This window comes from Pungitius pungitius, chromosome 8, assembly GCF_949316345.1.
Source record: "Pungitius pungitius chromosome 8, fPunPun2.1, whole genome shotgun sequence".
Classification (NCBI taxonomy): Eukaryota; Metazoa; Chordata; class Actinopteri; order Perciformes; family Gasterosteidae; genus Pungitius; species Pungitius pungitius.
The window spans coordinates 20398813-20413387 of record NC_084907.1 but is presented as its reverse complement, the minus strand read 5'-3'; the positions used below and the strand labels follow the sequence as shown (position 1 = coordinate 20413387).

The 14575-nt window shown below is 45.2% G+C and overlaps 2 protein-coding genes and 1 long non-coding RNA gene across 6 annotated transcripts; 1 reads left to right on the top strand and 2 right to left on the bottom strand.

Moving 5' to 3' along the window:
- Positions 1 to 1121: 1121 nt before the first annotated feature.
- On the bottom strand, positions 1122 to 6338 carry prxl2b (peroxiredoxin like 2B). Its single transcript, XM_037448083.2, has 7 exons — positions 6113 to 6338; positions 5523 to 5727; positions 5306 to 5357; positions 3856 to 3919; positions 3649 to 3724; positions 2335 to 2453; positions 1122 to 1593 (listed from the first exon to the last, which is right to left on the bottom strand). Exons 1-7 carry the CDS (start codon positions 6173 to 6175, stop codon positions 1567 to 1569), a joined length of 606 nt encoding a protein of 201 aa, XP_037303980.2. The 5' UTR covers positions 6176 to 6338; the 3' UTR covers positions 1122 to 1566.
- A 1420-nt stretch (positions 6339 to 7758) lies between these two features.
- LOC119194036 (uncharacterized) lies at positions 7759 to 13545 on the bottom strand. 2 transcript variants are annotated; one of them, XR_005114122.2, is made up of 3 exons: positions 13433 to 13545; positions 12394 to 12676; positions 7759 to 8422 (listed from the first exon to the last, which is right to left on the bottom strand). It is a non-coding gene; the product is annotated as an uncharacterized LOC119194036 (long non-coding RNA). The 2 variants fall into 2 exon arrangements; XR_009956834.1 differs by lacking the exons at positions 12394 to 12676; positions 13433 to 13545 and adding an exon at positions 8722 to 8861.
- On the top strand, positions 8418 to 14391 carry slc45a1 (solute carrier family 45 member 1). 3 transcript variants are annotated; one of them, XM_037448074.2, is made up of 10 exons: positions 8418 to 8563; positions 9128 to 9568; positions 9671 to 9763; positions 10061 to 10285; positions 10414 to 11282; positions 11396 to 11549; positions 11632 to 11808; positions 11947 to 12152; positions 12422 to 12544; positions 13661 to 14391. In XM_037448074.2, the coding sequence occupies exons 2-10, from the start codon at positions 9148 to 9150 to the stop codon at positions 13799 to 13801; spliced, it is 2409 nt and encodes an 802-aa protein (XP_037303971.2). In that variant the 5' UTR covers positions 8418 to 8563; positions 9128 to 9147; the 3' UTR covers positions 13802 to 14391. The 3 variants fall into 3 exon arrangements, with proteins under 3 accessions (XP_037303971.2, XP_037303972.2, XP_037303970.2); XM_037448075.2 differs by having other exon boundaries at positions 12422 to 12647; positions 13661 to 13790; XM_037448073.2 differs by lacking the exon at positions 13661 to 14391 and having other exon boundaries at positions 12422 to 13433.
- The last annotated feature ends 184 nt before the right edge of the window (positions 14392 to 14575 follow it).

Genomic DNA, 14575 nt, shown 5'->3' with positions numbered 1-14575 from the left:
ATGCTGCAGCCTATAGCCACGAGCCCACGGACACACACACACACACACACACACACACACACTGAAGTATGGGGCTTGTCATTAAAGAGATGGCCGGGGCCCACGACTGTTATTTTCTACCTTTTATTAACAAGTAATGACAGGAGAATCAAAGCAGAGCAGAACTCATGGGAAACTAGAGCCTTTTAAACAAAAAACACGCATCCAGCTCTGAATGTTTGCTTGATTTTTGAAGCTTTGCTCAAAGTCTGTCGTCGGTTTGTCTTTGCATGTAGTGTGTAGTTTGAGGACACATGATGACTGAGTTTTCACTCAGAATGTAAATTGGTGAAAGTGTGACGCCGTCTTGAAGCTCGACATTGAGAGTTAAAACAAATTGATGACAACTTGTTGTAACACACGGTTGTCATTTTTATTTTATATACAACTAGAAAAGTGTTGCATCGAGATGACTTTAGAAAACGCAGGATCACATTTCACACACAAATCCAACTCGTCGGGCTTCAAGTAATTCACCAGGGGACTGGATCGGGATGGCGGTTTCCCTGTTTCCAGTGTTAATGCTAAGCTAAGCTAACCAGCTGCTGGTCGTGGCCTGATTTTTAAATGTCAACGTATCAATGTTTCAGTCGTCACACCTCGCTCTCCTGCAGAAAGCAACGGGGCGTCTCGCCCCCGAGTGTCGAACCTTCCCGTTACAGCTTATCCTCATTGAGAACATTGTAGGGTATATCAAATACAACGTGCTATTGTGTATACTCTATACCCCAGTATTTACATGTCAAATATTCAAATCAGGTAAGAAAGAAAGCTTACATTTCTTACCTTTCGTTCTAGCTTCACATTTACGTACATGGTGAAATTGTGTCGTTTTGAAAATACCAAGAACAAATACATAACTGTTGAATGTTTCATCTTGACCCATCAGAAGAGTTTATTTATCTACATAAATATTTATGAAATACGCTTGATCTTGCTTTGAAAGAATTTAGATGTTTTATGAATGTTCCTGCTGCTATGTAATTATCTAGGTTGCCATTAAAGTGACTGTCTCCACTACGAAGATGTCAAGTCTCTGCTTTGTCATTTCTATGTAAAACAATTATAAAGAAACAAAACTGTCATCTGTGAAAGGGTTTTAATGCCTGTTTACATTTTATTTGTTTATATTCTACTAATAGAATTATAGTGCTGACCGTATAAAATCATAATATTAAGTTAGCCTTCAGTAGAAAAATGCCACATGAGCAATACATTTCTATAGTTATGACGTGAGGATCACCTGCATCCACTCAATGTTTTTAAACTTTTATTATAATTTATACAAATTATTCATTTATGAACTGATTGTAATAAAGTCAAGCTAGATGAAAACAAAACATTAGTTTAAGTGCAAAAGTTCAGATACAATTAAATGTTAAAGACAAAAGGAAAGTCCCTGTTGCTTTCATTGTAGATTATGTTTCATGTGTGATTGTTACAAAGACATTAAGGTAATTAAGAATGTTGACAGTAGTTTTATGTTCACGTTAGCTTTTTGCTGACATTCCAGATGTGTAGCTGTCCTCATCGTGTGCAAACGCTGTCATTGCACTGAAAGAGAAGGTAAGGGAAAAGTCAAGTCAGTTTTATTTATACTGCCCATCAGAAATGGGAAAAAAATTGTTTCTTGGAATGAAAAATCTCATCGATGGGCAAAGGCAATTTTGCTTTAACACAACGGAAAGGGAGCCAGGATTCATGGTAAGAAAAAGGATCATACTGAGGGAATGGATGGGTTTTTGGTTTGGGCCCCATGTCAGAATCACCGGGCTGAAGTTAATCTACAAATCCAGTGTGAGGTTTTTTGAGACCCAGATAAGAGAAGTCAACAAGTTCCATCAGCTGTTTTAGAGGAGAAGACATTTGTTCTGACGTCTCAAACCAGCTGATGACTTCTCTGCGGTGACAAGGCTTAAAACCTTTTCCGAGGTCTGCGGCGCTTCGGACACAAGTTGTGAAGTCATTGATCCCCGGAGCGATTTCTCCCTTAATTCGCTTTCACGGCGTAGAACAGGGGACTGCACTTTAAATGTTAGCGTCTACTTTCTGGTCTATCGCCAGCGGACCTGAATGAACCACGAGGCCCCTTCGCTCTCTCCTCAAAATATGGAAGGCAAAAATAATATAAAAGTAATATTTCGATGTTGGAGTCAAGTGTAAACGACGTGCTGAGACGGAGCATGAAGACGGAGTAATAAGTGTGCTGCATATGTGTTGATACTGTAGAAAACACTGATAGAAGGACATCAGTGCAGCTTGAAGCTCAATCAGAAAGTTCATGGGATGCCTTACCACGGGCATTTGTCCTGCTTTTGCTTTGGATGAGATATCCAAAGCCTTGGAAATCTCCTCCAGAGGTACGTGGTCTCCTGGGGAATCCTGGATAAAATGCAGTAGGACCTTTTCTCCACCTTTGCAAGGGCAAAACATATTTCGGAGAAATCAGCCATGGAAGCAGCTCGCTGCGATGAATTTGCTCTGGTGAACTCATGACTCATAAGAGACAACAAGACACAGCATAGACTCAATACACAAAATGACTGTGACAAAACCACAAGGAAACACATTTAGTCTTTGACTTGACTGCATCCGACACCCAATTGCAAATTTCCCATGAATTGAATAGCTTAATCTTCACACTTGTGTGCATAAAAGAAGTGGGGAAAGTCGTCAGCACTGACGTCTATGGGTGTGTCTCAATTCCACGGGCTGCATCCATCGACTCGGCCGCCCCGTCCCGTCCCGTCCCGCCGGCTGCTCCCAACGCAGCCCTCTGGACGCCAATCTAGAGGACGCATCTGATCTATCATTTGCGGCCCATCATATCCCCATCGTGGATATGGGGGGGGGGGGGGGGGGGGGCGTGGCGCGTGGAGTAGAGTGGGTGCGCTGGGAACCGAAGGGTTGTTGGTCTGACACCGAACCCCTTAACTGTGTGGGATGGGTTACATGCGGAGAAGCTATTTGTTGTCTCAGTACCTGTACTCTGTGCAATGACAAAAAGTTGAATCTTCTAAATCTTTTTCTTCATCATCATCGTCGTCGTCGTCATGCAGTGCGGGCCGACCATGATTTTAAGCCGGGGGAAGAGTTCATTTTTAAATGAATGTAATAGAATTCACTCGAATACCGTCAGATGGGGTCGTTATAATGTATAGCATCACATCTTAGTTTTTAAAAAAAATTGCTTAAGTTACGTAACGCTGGTAACGGGGACAGCGGAGATGAAGCTGATGACGACGCAAGCAGGAAGTTCCCCCCTAGGCCGGACCGTCCCATTTCGCTTCAGCCGATGCGGTTTTTGGGAGGACTCCGCCCAGGTCTACTGCGAAGGCCGGGTCCTACAAGGATGCAGCCCACTGAATTGAGACACAGCTCGTTAAGAGCGAGAGTGAAGAACTACTACTACTATATTGTGTTGCAGCGTTGCCCTCTAGAGGAGAGGCTGCGAAGGTGCATCGCTCCGACCATCTCCATACGGTCAGATAATTTACATATTGACATCCCACAGTTCTAAAGAAGTTTGGAGCCACCATTGGTTCAAATGTTTCATACACCTTCACAAGTCCGACCCTCCCAAATACCTGTGTTGTGTTTGTACTGTACCTTTGGACACAATGAGCATGCCTCCGCTCTGGAGCAGATCTCCCGAGAAGTTTCCCTTGATGCCTTCAGCATTGGCCTGAAACCAATACCAGAAGACAGAGAGTCAAAGGTCTAAGTGTCCTTCTGAATCTCAGGAACTTTACCCCATTCTTCTATGAGGATGAATACGAGGCGGAAAGTAACTGTATGAACCTGCAGGTGACATACCTTCGAAGCCGCATCTCTTACTTTCTTCCCCAAAGCAGCAGGTACCACACTCAAGGCTGTGTATCTGAGTGTGAAGACACGCAGCTTCTCAATTAGAGATCATTGCAATGCGGCAAATATTTTGAGGATGAGAGAAGATTTGCATGAGCAGCAAAGCTAATGACCTTATTTTTCCCCACAGCCCAAAGAGATGTTTTTATTAGGGCTGTCAAATGATTAAACATTTTAATCAAATTAATCAGAATTTTCAGTGGATTAATCACCTGAATCCTAACAATTTTTTCTTTCTGAAATGCATAATAAAGATAAATAACAGGACACAGATACATAATTATCATTATTATTATCATAATTATTATTTTTTACATAAATACATGTTATTGATATTTGATTTAATTCATTCCAGAAAATAATCAAATCAATGTTATTTGATAAGTTACAGACTGATTTCCCTGCATGGCTCTAGAAGGGTCTCGAGCCTCTGCAGTTTATCCCACTCTGCTGTGAGTTTGTGCTCCTGCGATGACCAGACATGACCAGACATGTCAACCCTCCCGATGTTTCAAAGCCCCTCCCGAAAATCTCCCGGACCGACCTTTCTCCCGATTTCCACCCGAACAACAACATTGGTGCACCACCCGTCACTGGGCGCGCCGTTTCAGACCGAACAATAATAAAGGTTACACCTTGAAGTCGAGCGCGGCGATTAGAACGACTGGCGCTGCAAAGAAATCCGCCAGCACCCCCCATTTCAGTGTGAAATATCCCCATACCTGGGAGGAATTAGATCGCATTGGCTTCTCTTCCTCCGCATGTTTCAGAACAGTATTACGGGTCTCTCCGATGGTCTTTCCTCTATCTCGGCGCTGCTCTTTATTTATTTTTCTTAGCAAAGCTCTGCTGGGCGGAGCTTTTCTTCTTCTCTGTTCCGCTGCGTGAGAACCGGGGGGAGGGGGAGGGGGGGGGGGTTAGGGTCTCTGGCGCAAACGACTTGCTGAACCTGACGGCCTGACGTATGCCTGCAGGTGGCAGTAATGTGTTGTATAGGATGAAGTGCATTCCCTAGAAGAAGAGGTTCTTTCCGGACCTGAATAATTTGTCACACTGCGCATGCGTGAAATGCGTCAAAAAAATTGACGTAATTAACAACAAACAGCTAATTAACGCCGTTAACGCGCTATTTTTGACAGCCCTAGTTTTTATATATCCTAAGTTTAGTTTGAACAACAATTGAAAAGCCAAATAAATAGAGTAACTGGAATGTGACAGATAAAGATAGAATAAGAAAAAGAATTGCTTTTTGTTTACAAAATGACAAATCGATGACTTGTTTTGGTTGAAAAGTATGTGAATGGAGTTAAAATCCTCTTTGAAGAATGACAACAGGGGAAGAGCAAACATAATAAAGCTTCTGTATTACAACAAGTGAATGTAGATTTACTTTACTCACCTTTTGAAGCCCAAATCCTTGTAGCTTTTCTTTTGTTCATCAACATAAATGGCTAAAAGAAGAAGACAATAGATGGTCATTTTACAATTCTACCACATAACTGGCTGTTTTTTCTAATCCAATCCAACATTTCAGTACACATACATACATACATACATACATACACACTCATAGGTGCTCTGTATTTGAATATGAAAACAGACCAAGAACTACTTACATCCTTTAAAAAACCCTCCTTCCATGAACTCCTTCAGCCCAAACTCCTCTGGCCCGACCCCCACCAGCGCAACACCGCTGGCTCCCAGGTCCGGCTCCAGTTTGCTGATCTCTGTGGCCATCCAGCGACACACCTGACAGCCAAACCTGCGCAGGAAGAACAAGACCACCGGCTGGTCCTGCCACAGGGTCTGCAGCTCCACACTCTGAAAACGCACACACACACACACACACACACACACACAATTGGAGCCATAAAACAAAGCATATCACAGTCGGCAAACACTGTGGGAGGGCGTGGATAGATCATCTGTGAAGTCACACATGAGAGAAAGCAATTTCATCGTTTGGGTTCACGTGCAATTTCATAAGATCGTCGTTACGTCACCCTCGAGGGGCCTCGTTTGACACCAATTATGTGAAAAGCTGGGAGTTAATGGGAGGTTGTACGCAGCAGGGATTCTCTGAGGGGAGCCAGTCAATCTAACAGCACGACTTTTGATTACAGGAGAGAGCACCTTTAAACCCAAACCAGATCTCGTGTGCAATGTGAGGAAAGCTCACAGGAGTCCAAGCAGCTTCCCATCTTACCTCGCCAGTTTCACCGCTCTTCAACACGTTCTTTCCGAGCTGAACAAGGTCGACGTTTGCCATTTTCGTTTTTTTATACGACTAACCCAACGCTGAGCAAGGCGACGAGAAATGTGAATTTTTCCCTTCGGAGTGGAATCATGTAACGTTACAGTTGTGGAAATATTGAAGTACCGCCCGCACCACAGTTGCGAAACAGCTGCATCCTGATACGCCCCCATGCGCACTGACGTCCAATAGGATTGTTTTTGCTGCTGAAAGGTGAGCCAATCACAGCACGCAGTGGGTGCACTCGTGTTTGTGTGTACAAGACGGAGGCGGGACTGCTGAAGGGTGACTCTGAAACATCAAGGAAATACTTAATATATCACAAGAACCAGCATCGTTTTGTTCTTCTTCTTTTTTCATTTACTGCTTTCTCACAGGACAACATGTTTCAACATGAATGCATGTTCATGAGGTGTGCACAATGCGATACATGAGCTCAAAGGTAACACCATTTATTGCACGACCTTTAGTTACTTTTTATGGTGGTTGGATTGTTCCCATCTGTCTGTTTCCCATTAACCACAGAGGCAACCAGAGCCATCGGCTTCTGCTGTTTTAACCTGTTTCATACATGTGGTGAAAAACGTACTAGACCGCTGTACTTCAAGTTTTAACTCCTTCCGCCTCTTCCACTCTGATTTCAGAATTGGATATTGATCTTTGTTTACTGTGCATTCAAACATCAATGTTTAGCTTTTTGAAGATCAAATATACTCTCTCTGTAAATAAATTCAGACACCAGGGTCTTAGTTGTTGTTGCCATCCATCAGGATCAAGCTGGACAACCTGCAGGGCAGATCTATCACAGGACAGATGAGCCTGCTATCAGGGAATTCCCTTTAATCACTAAATACATTTCTTTAGTGATTGATAATATATACTAAATATGTTTATTTAGTGATTAAAGGGCCTTATAAAGTATTTATTATTGGTGCATTCATCCGTCTATCTCAAAAATTTGACACCTCTGTCGAGACGCACGAAAGACACCTTCTCTGTCCCGCTTAAACTGGAACCGATGGTTTACTCCGGTTTCCACACGGGGAGCCAAACCACGTCCAACCATTTAACAAAGAACTCAAGATTCCTTTATTATGGCCGAGAATCACACTTTGTTCATGGTCACAGTCACAGAAGTGCATCATGCCTGTCAGCACAAGCACACAAGGTATAATTGAAAAGGACTGGACTCTGCTATCAAGGCCCACTGGCCTATACTGGGACACGCAAACGGACACTTTGTTAATGAAATAAGTGTCACCTGTGCTTTCTTACAGTCCTCCTCCCTTCTACACATTTACAGCACTCTCTCTCACCATCATGGACCTGATCCAGGTCCAACGAGACTACTGAGGCCTACTGAAAGTATTTCTTTGTCCATATATATATGGTTGGATTTACATTGTTGTTAAAATAAAGATTCAGTTTTATTTGACGCTTCGGACATGTATTTAATTGGTCAAGATTTGTGAGTTATGCTTATTTGAGTAAACATATTATTCTAAATTGTTTATTTTTTAAAGCTAATCATTTAACAATTCCTTGGTTGAAATAATTTGACCAATCTTTCGTTTGGTCTTGAAGAAGCTGTATGGATGTAAAACAAGTGCAATTTTTTATTTTATATTCCGTATACATGCTTTACATACATTTGCTTCTCCCTTCGCGCCATGATGTTCAGATAGTGAAACATTCAAACTCAACCCCCAGCTTGCTTTGTCTCTAACATTACACACATTTATACTGCCTGGAATATTTGTATTTGTTAAACCTTAAAGATTGACTATAATTTAAAATAAATGTATAGGGTTTGAACAATGTTTAGACCAACAACATGAATTTACGACTGAAACACTGAAGTTTTGAAGGGGAAAACCGATGAAAACCCGCTAATTTCATGTATGATCTCCTTATTGTTCTGGAGGCATTCTCCCCCAATAAGTGAAGCAATGTGTTTTAGGTTTAAATATAAGTTAAATATAGATGCATGTCTGCATACATATATATGTATTTATCTGTGCCCCTGGAAACACAATAAATATTCAGCCAGTAATCATAATTTACCAAATATTACAATGCCACTTCTGGAGAACCGTATGTACAAGTAGATGAATCGATGGACAGACAGTTGTTTTTTTCATCGCTGGCTCTCCGCGGCGCTGAGGGAGGGACGTGACGTCACGGGAGGCACCGGGATGAAGAGGCGAAGGAGGAGATGAGTGGGGGAAGGAGAAGGGACGGAGGAGAGAGCAAGGGGGATGACTGCGTGAAAAGGGAGAAGAAAAAAAAACAGCAAAAAACAAAAACAATCATGACTCACGTAAATAATCCATCGTTCTTTTATAAACCATAATGGTTTGTTCACCTTGTACGCTGCAATACATGACGAGCCTCCCCGATAAGGTAATTATCATCTTTCACCTTTCGATTTGCACGCCTCCGCCAACCTTCCAACACAGTTGGGTCGATTGTGTGGTCTTCACAATAATGGACCCAATGCCAATAAGGATAATATCGAGTATCATTTTATTAAAAAAATATGTTAAAAAAAAGCTATCTACCTTGCTACATGTGGGTTGTACGTCGCTCAACTGTTCAGTTTAAATCCGAGCGATGACGATACGTTATCCACGCAAATGCACTACCAGCGTCTCCATTGTGCCCGATTTGAGCTTTCTTCATGAAATATTAAAATGGAAACAGCTGCCCCGCTGGAGTCAGCCACGCCGAGCACATGGTTTCTTTTGCGCACAACACTCACATGCGCATTGGTTGCGGTGCGTCGTGGAACATCACCCCTGTGCCATCGCTGCTGCCTCTGTTCTGCCGGTAGCGCGACACGGCCATCAGCGGCACGTGGCCATCATGCTACATTATGATGATCTTGGATGACCTCTAGTTAGTCAAATCAAACCCCACGCAGGTCTGGTCTTAACAACGCGTGTCCTCCTTGTATATGTGCTGCAGTGTAAACTGGCTTGAGAGAGATGTCATCTCCGGGCATGGGCACGCCCAGTGACCCCCTTTTGGCCAGTCCAGGAGGGAGGTTATCCACAGCTCAGGAAGGTCTCTGGAGGACCTCACTCTCCAAAACCTCCAGCTTCCCAATGTCCACCACCCGGCACCTCAGTCACCGAGCCAACAACTTCCAAAGACAGCCAAAGCGCAGGAAGCTGATAAGACCGTCCCCACCTCCCCCGCCCAACACGCCCTGTCCCCTGGACCAGCTGGACCTCAGCGAGCTTCCCCCACGGCGCACCTTCCAAGAGTTGCTCTTCAACGGCTGCGTCCTGTTTGGCATTGAATTCAGCTACGCCATGGAAACGGCTTATGTGACTCCAGTTCTCCTGCAGATGGGCTTGCCAGATCAATTCTACAGCTTGGTTTGGTTCATTAGCCCCATTCTGGGTAAGTAGAGAGCGACGTAAAATGGGCAAGGCAATACGATACATTATCTTGTGAGTTAGAGTGGCTTTGTGCAGTACTTTTGACCCGGTCTTTGGCTTGAAGGGTTCCTCGTTCAGCCTCTGCTCGGAGCATGGAGTGATCGTTGTACATCCAGGTTTGGACGAAGGAGACCTTTCATTTTTGCCCTGGCTATAGGTGAGAAAAGTACCGTGCCCCTTTAAGAACAATAAAAAAAAATGTAAATATGTATGTGGGTACACCTTTGGACAGTCCGGAGACCTAAGAGAAACTGATCCATGCTTATAAATTTTACTACAGATGTTAAGACATCCTGCCTTTTAGTCCATACTCTAACATAAAAACACAGGATTCTCTCCTTCTATTGTATCACTCTGTCTTTTGTTAGACATTTCTCCCTTTTATCCATACTTTGTAAATTGACTGTAAACTCAGAGGAGGGCAGGTTAACTTAGCAGTTTCCTCCCTCACAAGGGGCTCTCTTTGGTCTGACCCTGGTGCTGAACGGGCGGGACATTGGAGGCGCGCTGGCTGACACCGCGTCCAATCACAAGTGGGGAATTATCCTGACGGTGTGTGGCGTGGTCCTGATGGACTTCAGTGCAGATTCCGCCGACAACCCGAGCCATGCCTACATGATGGATGTGTGCAGCCCGGAGGACCAGGATCGGGGACTCAACATCCATGCGCTACTCGCAGGTGAGAAAACGCAAACTCAGGAAGGCTTTATCATCACAAAGTGGAAGCTATAAGAGAAAAGAGACCTAAAATAAATCTTGAATAGATTACAGTATATAGATATTTATTCTCTTAATCTTGCCTTGCAGGACTAGGAGGGGGATTTGGCTACATTGTGGGTGGCATCAACTGGGACCAGACACAATTTGGAAGGTCGATGGGAGGTCAACTGCGGGTCATATACATGTTCACGAGTATAACTTTGGTGTTCGCCACAGCCATGACTCTATTGAGTATCCCCGAACGGCGCCTACCAAAGAACAAAAACGCCAGCAAAGCTCACCTAAAAAGCCCCAGCCTCCCCCTTCCATTCTCTCCCCCCGTTGCCTCGGCTATGGGGCTGGATGAGGAAGACGAGGACGGTCTCTACAGCTACGACTTCCCAAAGTCTCACCCATACCACTCTGATTCTCTCGCCCACTCTTGCAGTGCCAATGCAAGGCTGTGTGCCGGCCTCACTAGCCCCATATCGCCCCTGAGCCCCCTCACTCCGAAATACGGCAGCTTTATCAGTCGGGACAACTCGCTCACGGGAATCAATGACTTTGCCTCGTCATTAGGAACCTCCTATATAGACAGTGTGCTCATAGACTGCTACACGGGTCAGCAGACACCACAGGCCCCGGCGTCCAGCACCGACGCAGTGGCCCCGCCTCCCGGGGACCCCGCTCCTCCTGACCAGTCCGCGCAGGGGCCAGAGAGCCACCCGCGGAGCCAGGCCGACGCGGCGTCCCAGCCGTCCGGCGCGCCTCAGGGTGCGGACGCGCCGCAGCCCGAGGGAGAAGCACAATCTCAGGTCACAGCCGCTGGGGCTCCGCCGGGTGCGGGGTCGCGCCGGGACTCCTCCGCTGGCATCCTGAAGCGACCCCAGAGTCTTGCTCTGATGGAGGACCCCATCGCAACCCAGGTCGTCGGGCTGGAGAACGGACGCAGGAGAACAGTGACCTTCAGTCAGCAGGTCCCGACACGCTATTTTCGTAAATGCTAGAAACTGTTTAGTCAGTAGCAGTCACCTGTGCACTTTTTTTTTTAAAAACACTTGTGTCTTTGTTTTGTTTTTTTCGGATGAAGGTTGCAAACATTTTGCTGAACGGGGTGCGCTACGAGAGCGACCTGAGTGAGAACGTGGAGACGGGGGAGTCGCAGTTGTCAATAAGGCTGCTGTGTGTGGCCATTTACAGGATGCCCCCCTCCATGCGGAGTTTATGCACTAATCATTTCCTGGGTGAGAATCCTCTACTGCTTTATGATCGTCGTGGTGACAAACTGTCCGGCCTGCATTTTTGATACTCATCGTCTTTTTCCAGGCTGGCTGTCTTTTGAAGGCATGCTGCTTTTCTACACCGACTTCATGGGGGAGGTCGTGTTCGAAGGAGACCCCAAAGCGCCCCATGACTCTGAGGCTTACCAGCGGTACAACGCTGGCGTTAGCATGGGCTGCTGGGGCATGTGCATCTATGCATTCAGCGCTGCTTTCTACTCAGGTGAGCCACACTCGCAAACACGACGTGTGGGTCTCGTGAATGCAGAACCTGCCATGATTTTGTCTTCCCTTCACCTCGATAACCGTAACATCTGTGCCTTCTCTCTCTGCCTCTGGGGTTTTTTTCTTTTACTTTCAGCCATATTGGAGAAACTGGAGGAGCGTTTCTCTCTTCGCACGCTCTATTTTTTTGCCTACCTGGCGTTTGGTCTGGGAACAGGCCTGGCCACACTATCCACCAACCTCTACGTGGTACTCTCTCTGTGTGTCACCTACGGGGTGCTCTTCTCCTCCCTATGCACGCTGCCTTACTCTCTGCTGTGTGAATACTACCAGAGCCCTCAGGTCAGTATCCAGATATGGAACTTCATGACATTTTTATTACCTCCTTGGAATAATTACCTAGACTATTTTCCATACTTTAACTTTGTTTCCCTGTTTGTAGTCTTAATTCAACCGTTAATAGACCATGCTGGTTGTAGCTGCATGCAGTATGTAAATATGTAGAGCACAAGCATGAGTGGTATTGATCTTCACATCTACATCTCAGAAAGAATGCCTATAATGTCCCAAAACTACTCCTTACCCTTAAACTGTTTGCATGTGTTCCTCAGTTTTGTGGCACGTCAGAGGAGGGGACCAGACGAGGGATGGGGGTGGACATCTCTCTGCTCAGCTGCCAGTATTTCCTGGCACAAATCCTGGTCTCAGTGGCGATGGGACCTCTGACCTCACTGGTGGGTGGGGCCCAGGGAGTGATGTACTTTTCAAGCCTGATGTCTTTCGTGGGCTGCGTGTACTCCTCTCTCTGCGTGGTGTACCAGCTGCCCCCCCCCGAGGGTGAGCCCCCCGATAGCGAGACCCAGCCACTGTTGGTGCACATTTAGAAAAGTCTCTTAGACACACACACACACACACACAGGAGCAGCCTCAGCGGGCATGCTCCTGTTGACCTTCACACTGCACACCCTGATGCGTTTTGTACAGCACAGTTCCATAGTTTGTTTCACACCAATCGATAGCGCTCTTCTCAGAGCTAGACACACACACACACACACATCAGCCACTCTTAAGAGGTGTGTACATGAGCAGTGTGTTCATATAGTGTGCGCCATGCATTCCTTACTTTTGCAAACAGATGTGTACCCATTTGAATGCAGTGTGGGATGAATGGATGAGAGAGTGAGGGACCTCTTTGGGGACAGGGAAGCCTGTTCTTCTGTCTGATTCTTGAAATCTTGCATGATATTTTCTCGCTTGTCTGTGTATAGAAATGTTGATCACTACGTACAAGCTAACCACAGCTCTCCCCTTCTTTTTCTTCCTTTTATCAGTTGCCTAACGTCTGCATGAGCTGCGATATATAATCTCTCAAAGCCCTTTCTTTGTTTTGCTCGGTCATACGGCCGAGGGAATGTCTACCTGCCTTTTTCTCTGAGTTGGAATATTTGCATCACACCTTAAGCAGGTTTTATCTGACTAAAAGAACATACACATAGTCCAGATATTCTAGAAGCTGAACTAAATCACTGTAACAGTCTTGAGGAGCTTCACGTAGTTCACGTTTTAACAGCGAATAGAAACAAGACCTCACTCACACGAAAAGCAATCATCATGAGACTTACCGGTGTGGTTTCGGTGCTGGTTTACTCTTAATCAAGTCCAAAGTACAACGCATATTAAGATCTTAATCAGCATAGAGCCCCGACAAATAAGATGCCACACAAGCACACGCTTGTATTAAAGAAAACCATAAAAAACAGAGAAATGTGTGCTGCTGGTCCGGCCACGAGCTGTCACCACTCTCCCGGCCATGCCATTGTAATAATGACAGTGATTCTTGTCATTGTCAGGAAGAGGAGAAGTTGAAACTGGGGTGTGAATCGGCATTCAGTCGGAGCCTGAAAAAAACTGAAGAACAGCAAACAGGCAGAAGACTCACATGTGAACAATGGGTAACCCTGAAGGTGGACGACATTGAAGGGATAAACTGAGGGTGGGGAGCGGGGGGGTGGGGTTCAGCAGTAAGTGCTTATTGCCATCTTTAAGACGCATGCTTGGGGTAGTAGGCATCTGCTCCACCCCGCGTGGCCCATTAACTCAATGTAGTCATTCTCTGGTTAGCCAGCTTCCCCCGATTCTTTTTTTCTATCCTAGAGAAGCCATCTTCATTGGCAGAATGTTTCGTTTTTGTACATCTACTGACCAGGGCAAACAGTAATGCTTTGTAGGGGTCACTACTTCAGACTCTTGGGCTTCAACAAAAAGGTTAACACAAGTATTTAACCTGTTTTAAGCCTACAATTGTGATAAGTTTCATTGGCTGGCGCTTACTGAAAACCAGTCTTAATTGCCGTCTCAGCGGAACGTCCATCATTGCCTCCAGGACCGAATGGATGCACGCCATGCTAACGTTTCTGAGACAGAAACTATGGATCATGCTGTTGCATCTTGCTTGAAGAAAAAAAAAAAAGAAAAAAAAGAAAGTTATATGGGACCCTATTGCTCGATATTAGCAGCACTACTGTAAAATCTACTTATATTCAGGGTAGATTGAACTAAAATGATCATTTTGCCACTTTGACCTCCTGTGTCGATTGTTTTTCCACTGATGACGATAACAGCCGATACCGGCTCCCTCTCTAAAATGAGCTGCTATCTTTAAATAGACCACATGGGGGAGCCAGGAGACCAGACTAATCTATTCTGTGCCCCCCTTTTCCATTATCAAGTGAATTAGATTATTCCTGCAGCCAAGCCAGCCATTT

Coding starts and splice junctions, on each gene's coding strand:
- prxl2b (XM_037448083.2), bottom strand. CDS start 6,175: ATGGCAAACGTCGACCTTGTTCAGCTCGGAAAGAACGTGTTGAAGAGC. Junction 2,454..3,648: donor CATGCTCATTGTGTCCAAAG/GTACAGTACAAA, acceptor GCCCTTGCAAAG/GTGGAGAAAAGGTCCTACTG. Junction 1,594..2,334: donor AAGCAGGACAAATGCCCGTG/GTAAGGCATCCC, acceptor CTTCTCTTTCAG/TGCAATGACAGCGTTTGCAC.
- slc45a1 (XM_037448073.2), top strand. CDS start 9,148: ATGTCATCTCCGGGCATGGGCACGCCCAGTGACCCCCTTTTGGCCAGT. Junction 9,569..9,670: donor GTTCATTAGCCCCATTCTGG/GTAAGTAGAGAG, acceptor TTTGGCTTGAAG/GGTTCCTCGTTCAGCCTCTG. Junction 11,550..11,631: donor ATGCACTAATCATTTCCTGG/GTGAGAATCCTC, acceptor GTCTTTTTCCAG/GCTGGCTGTCTTTTGAAGGC.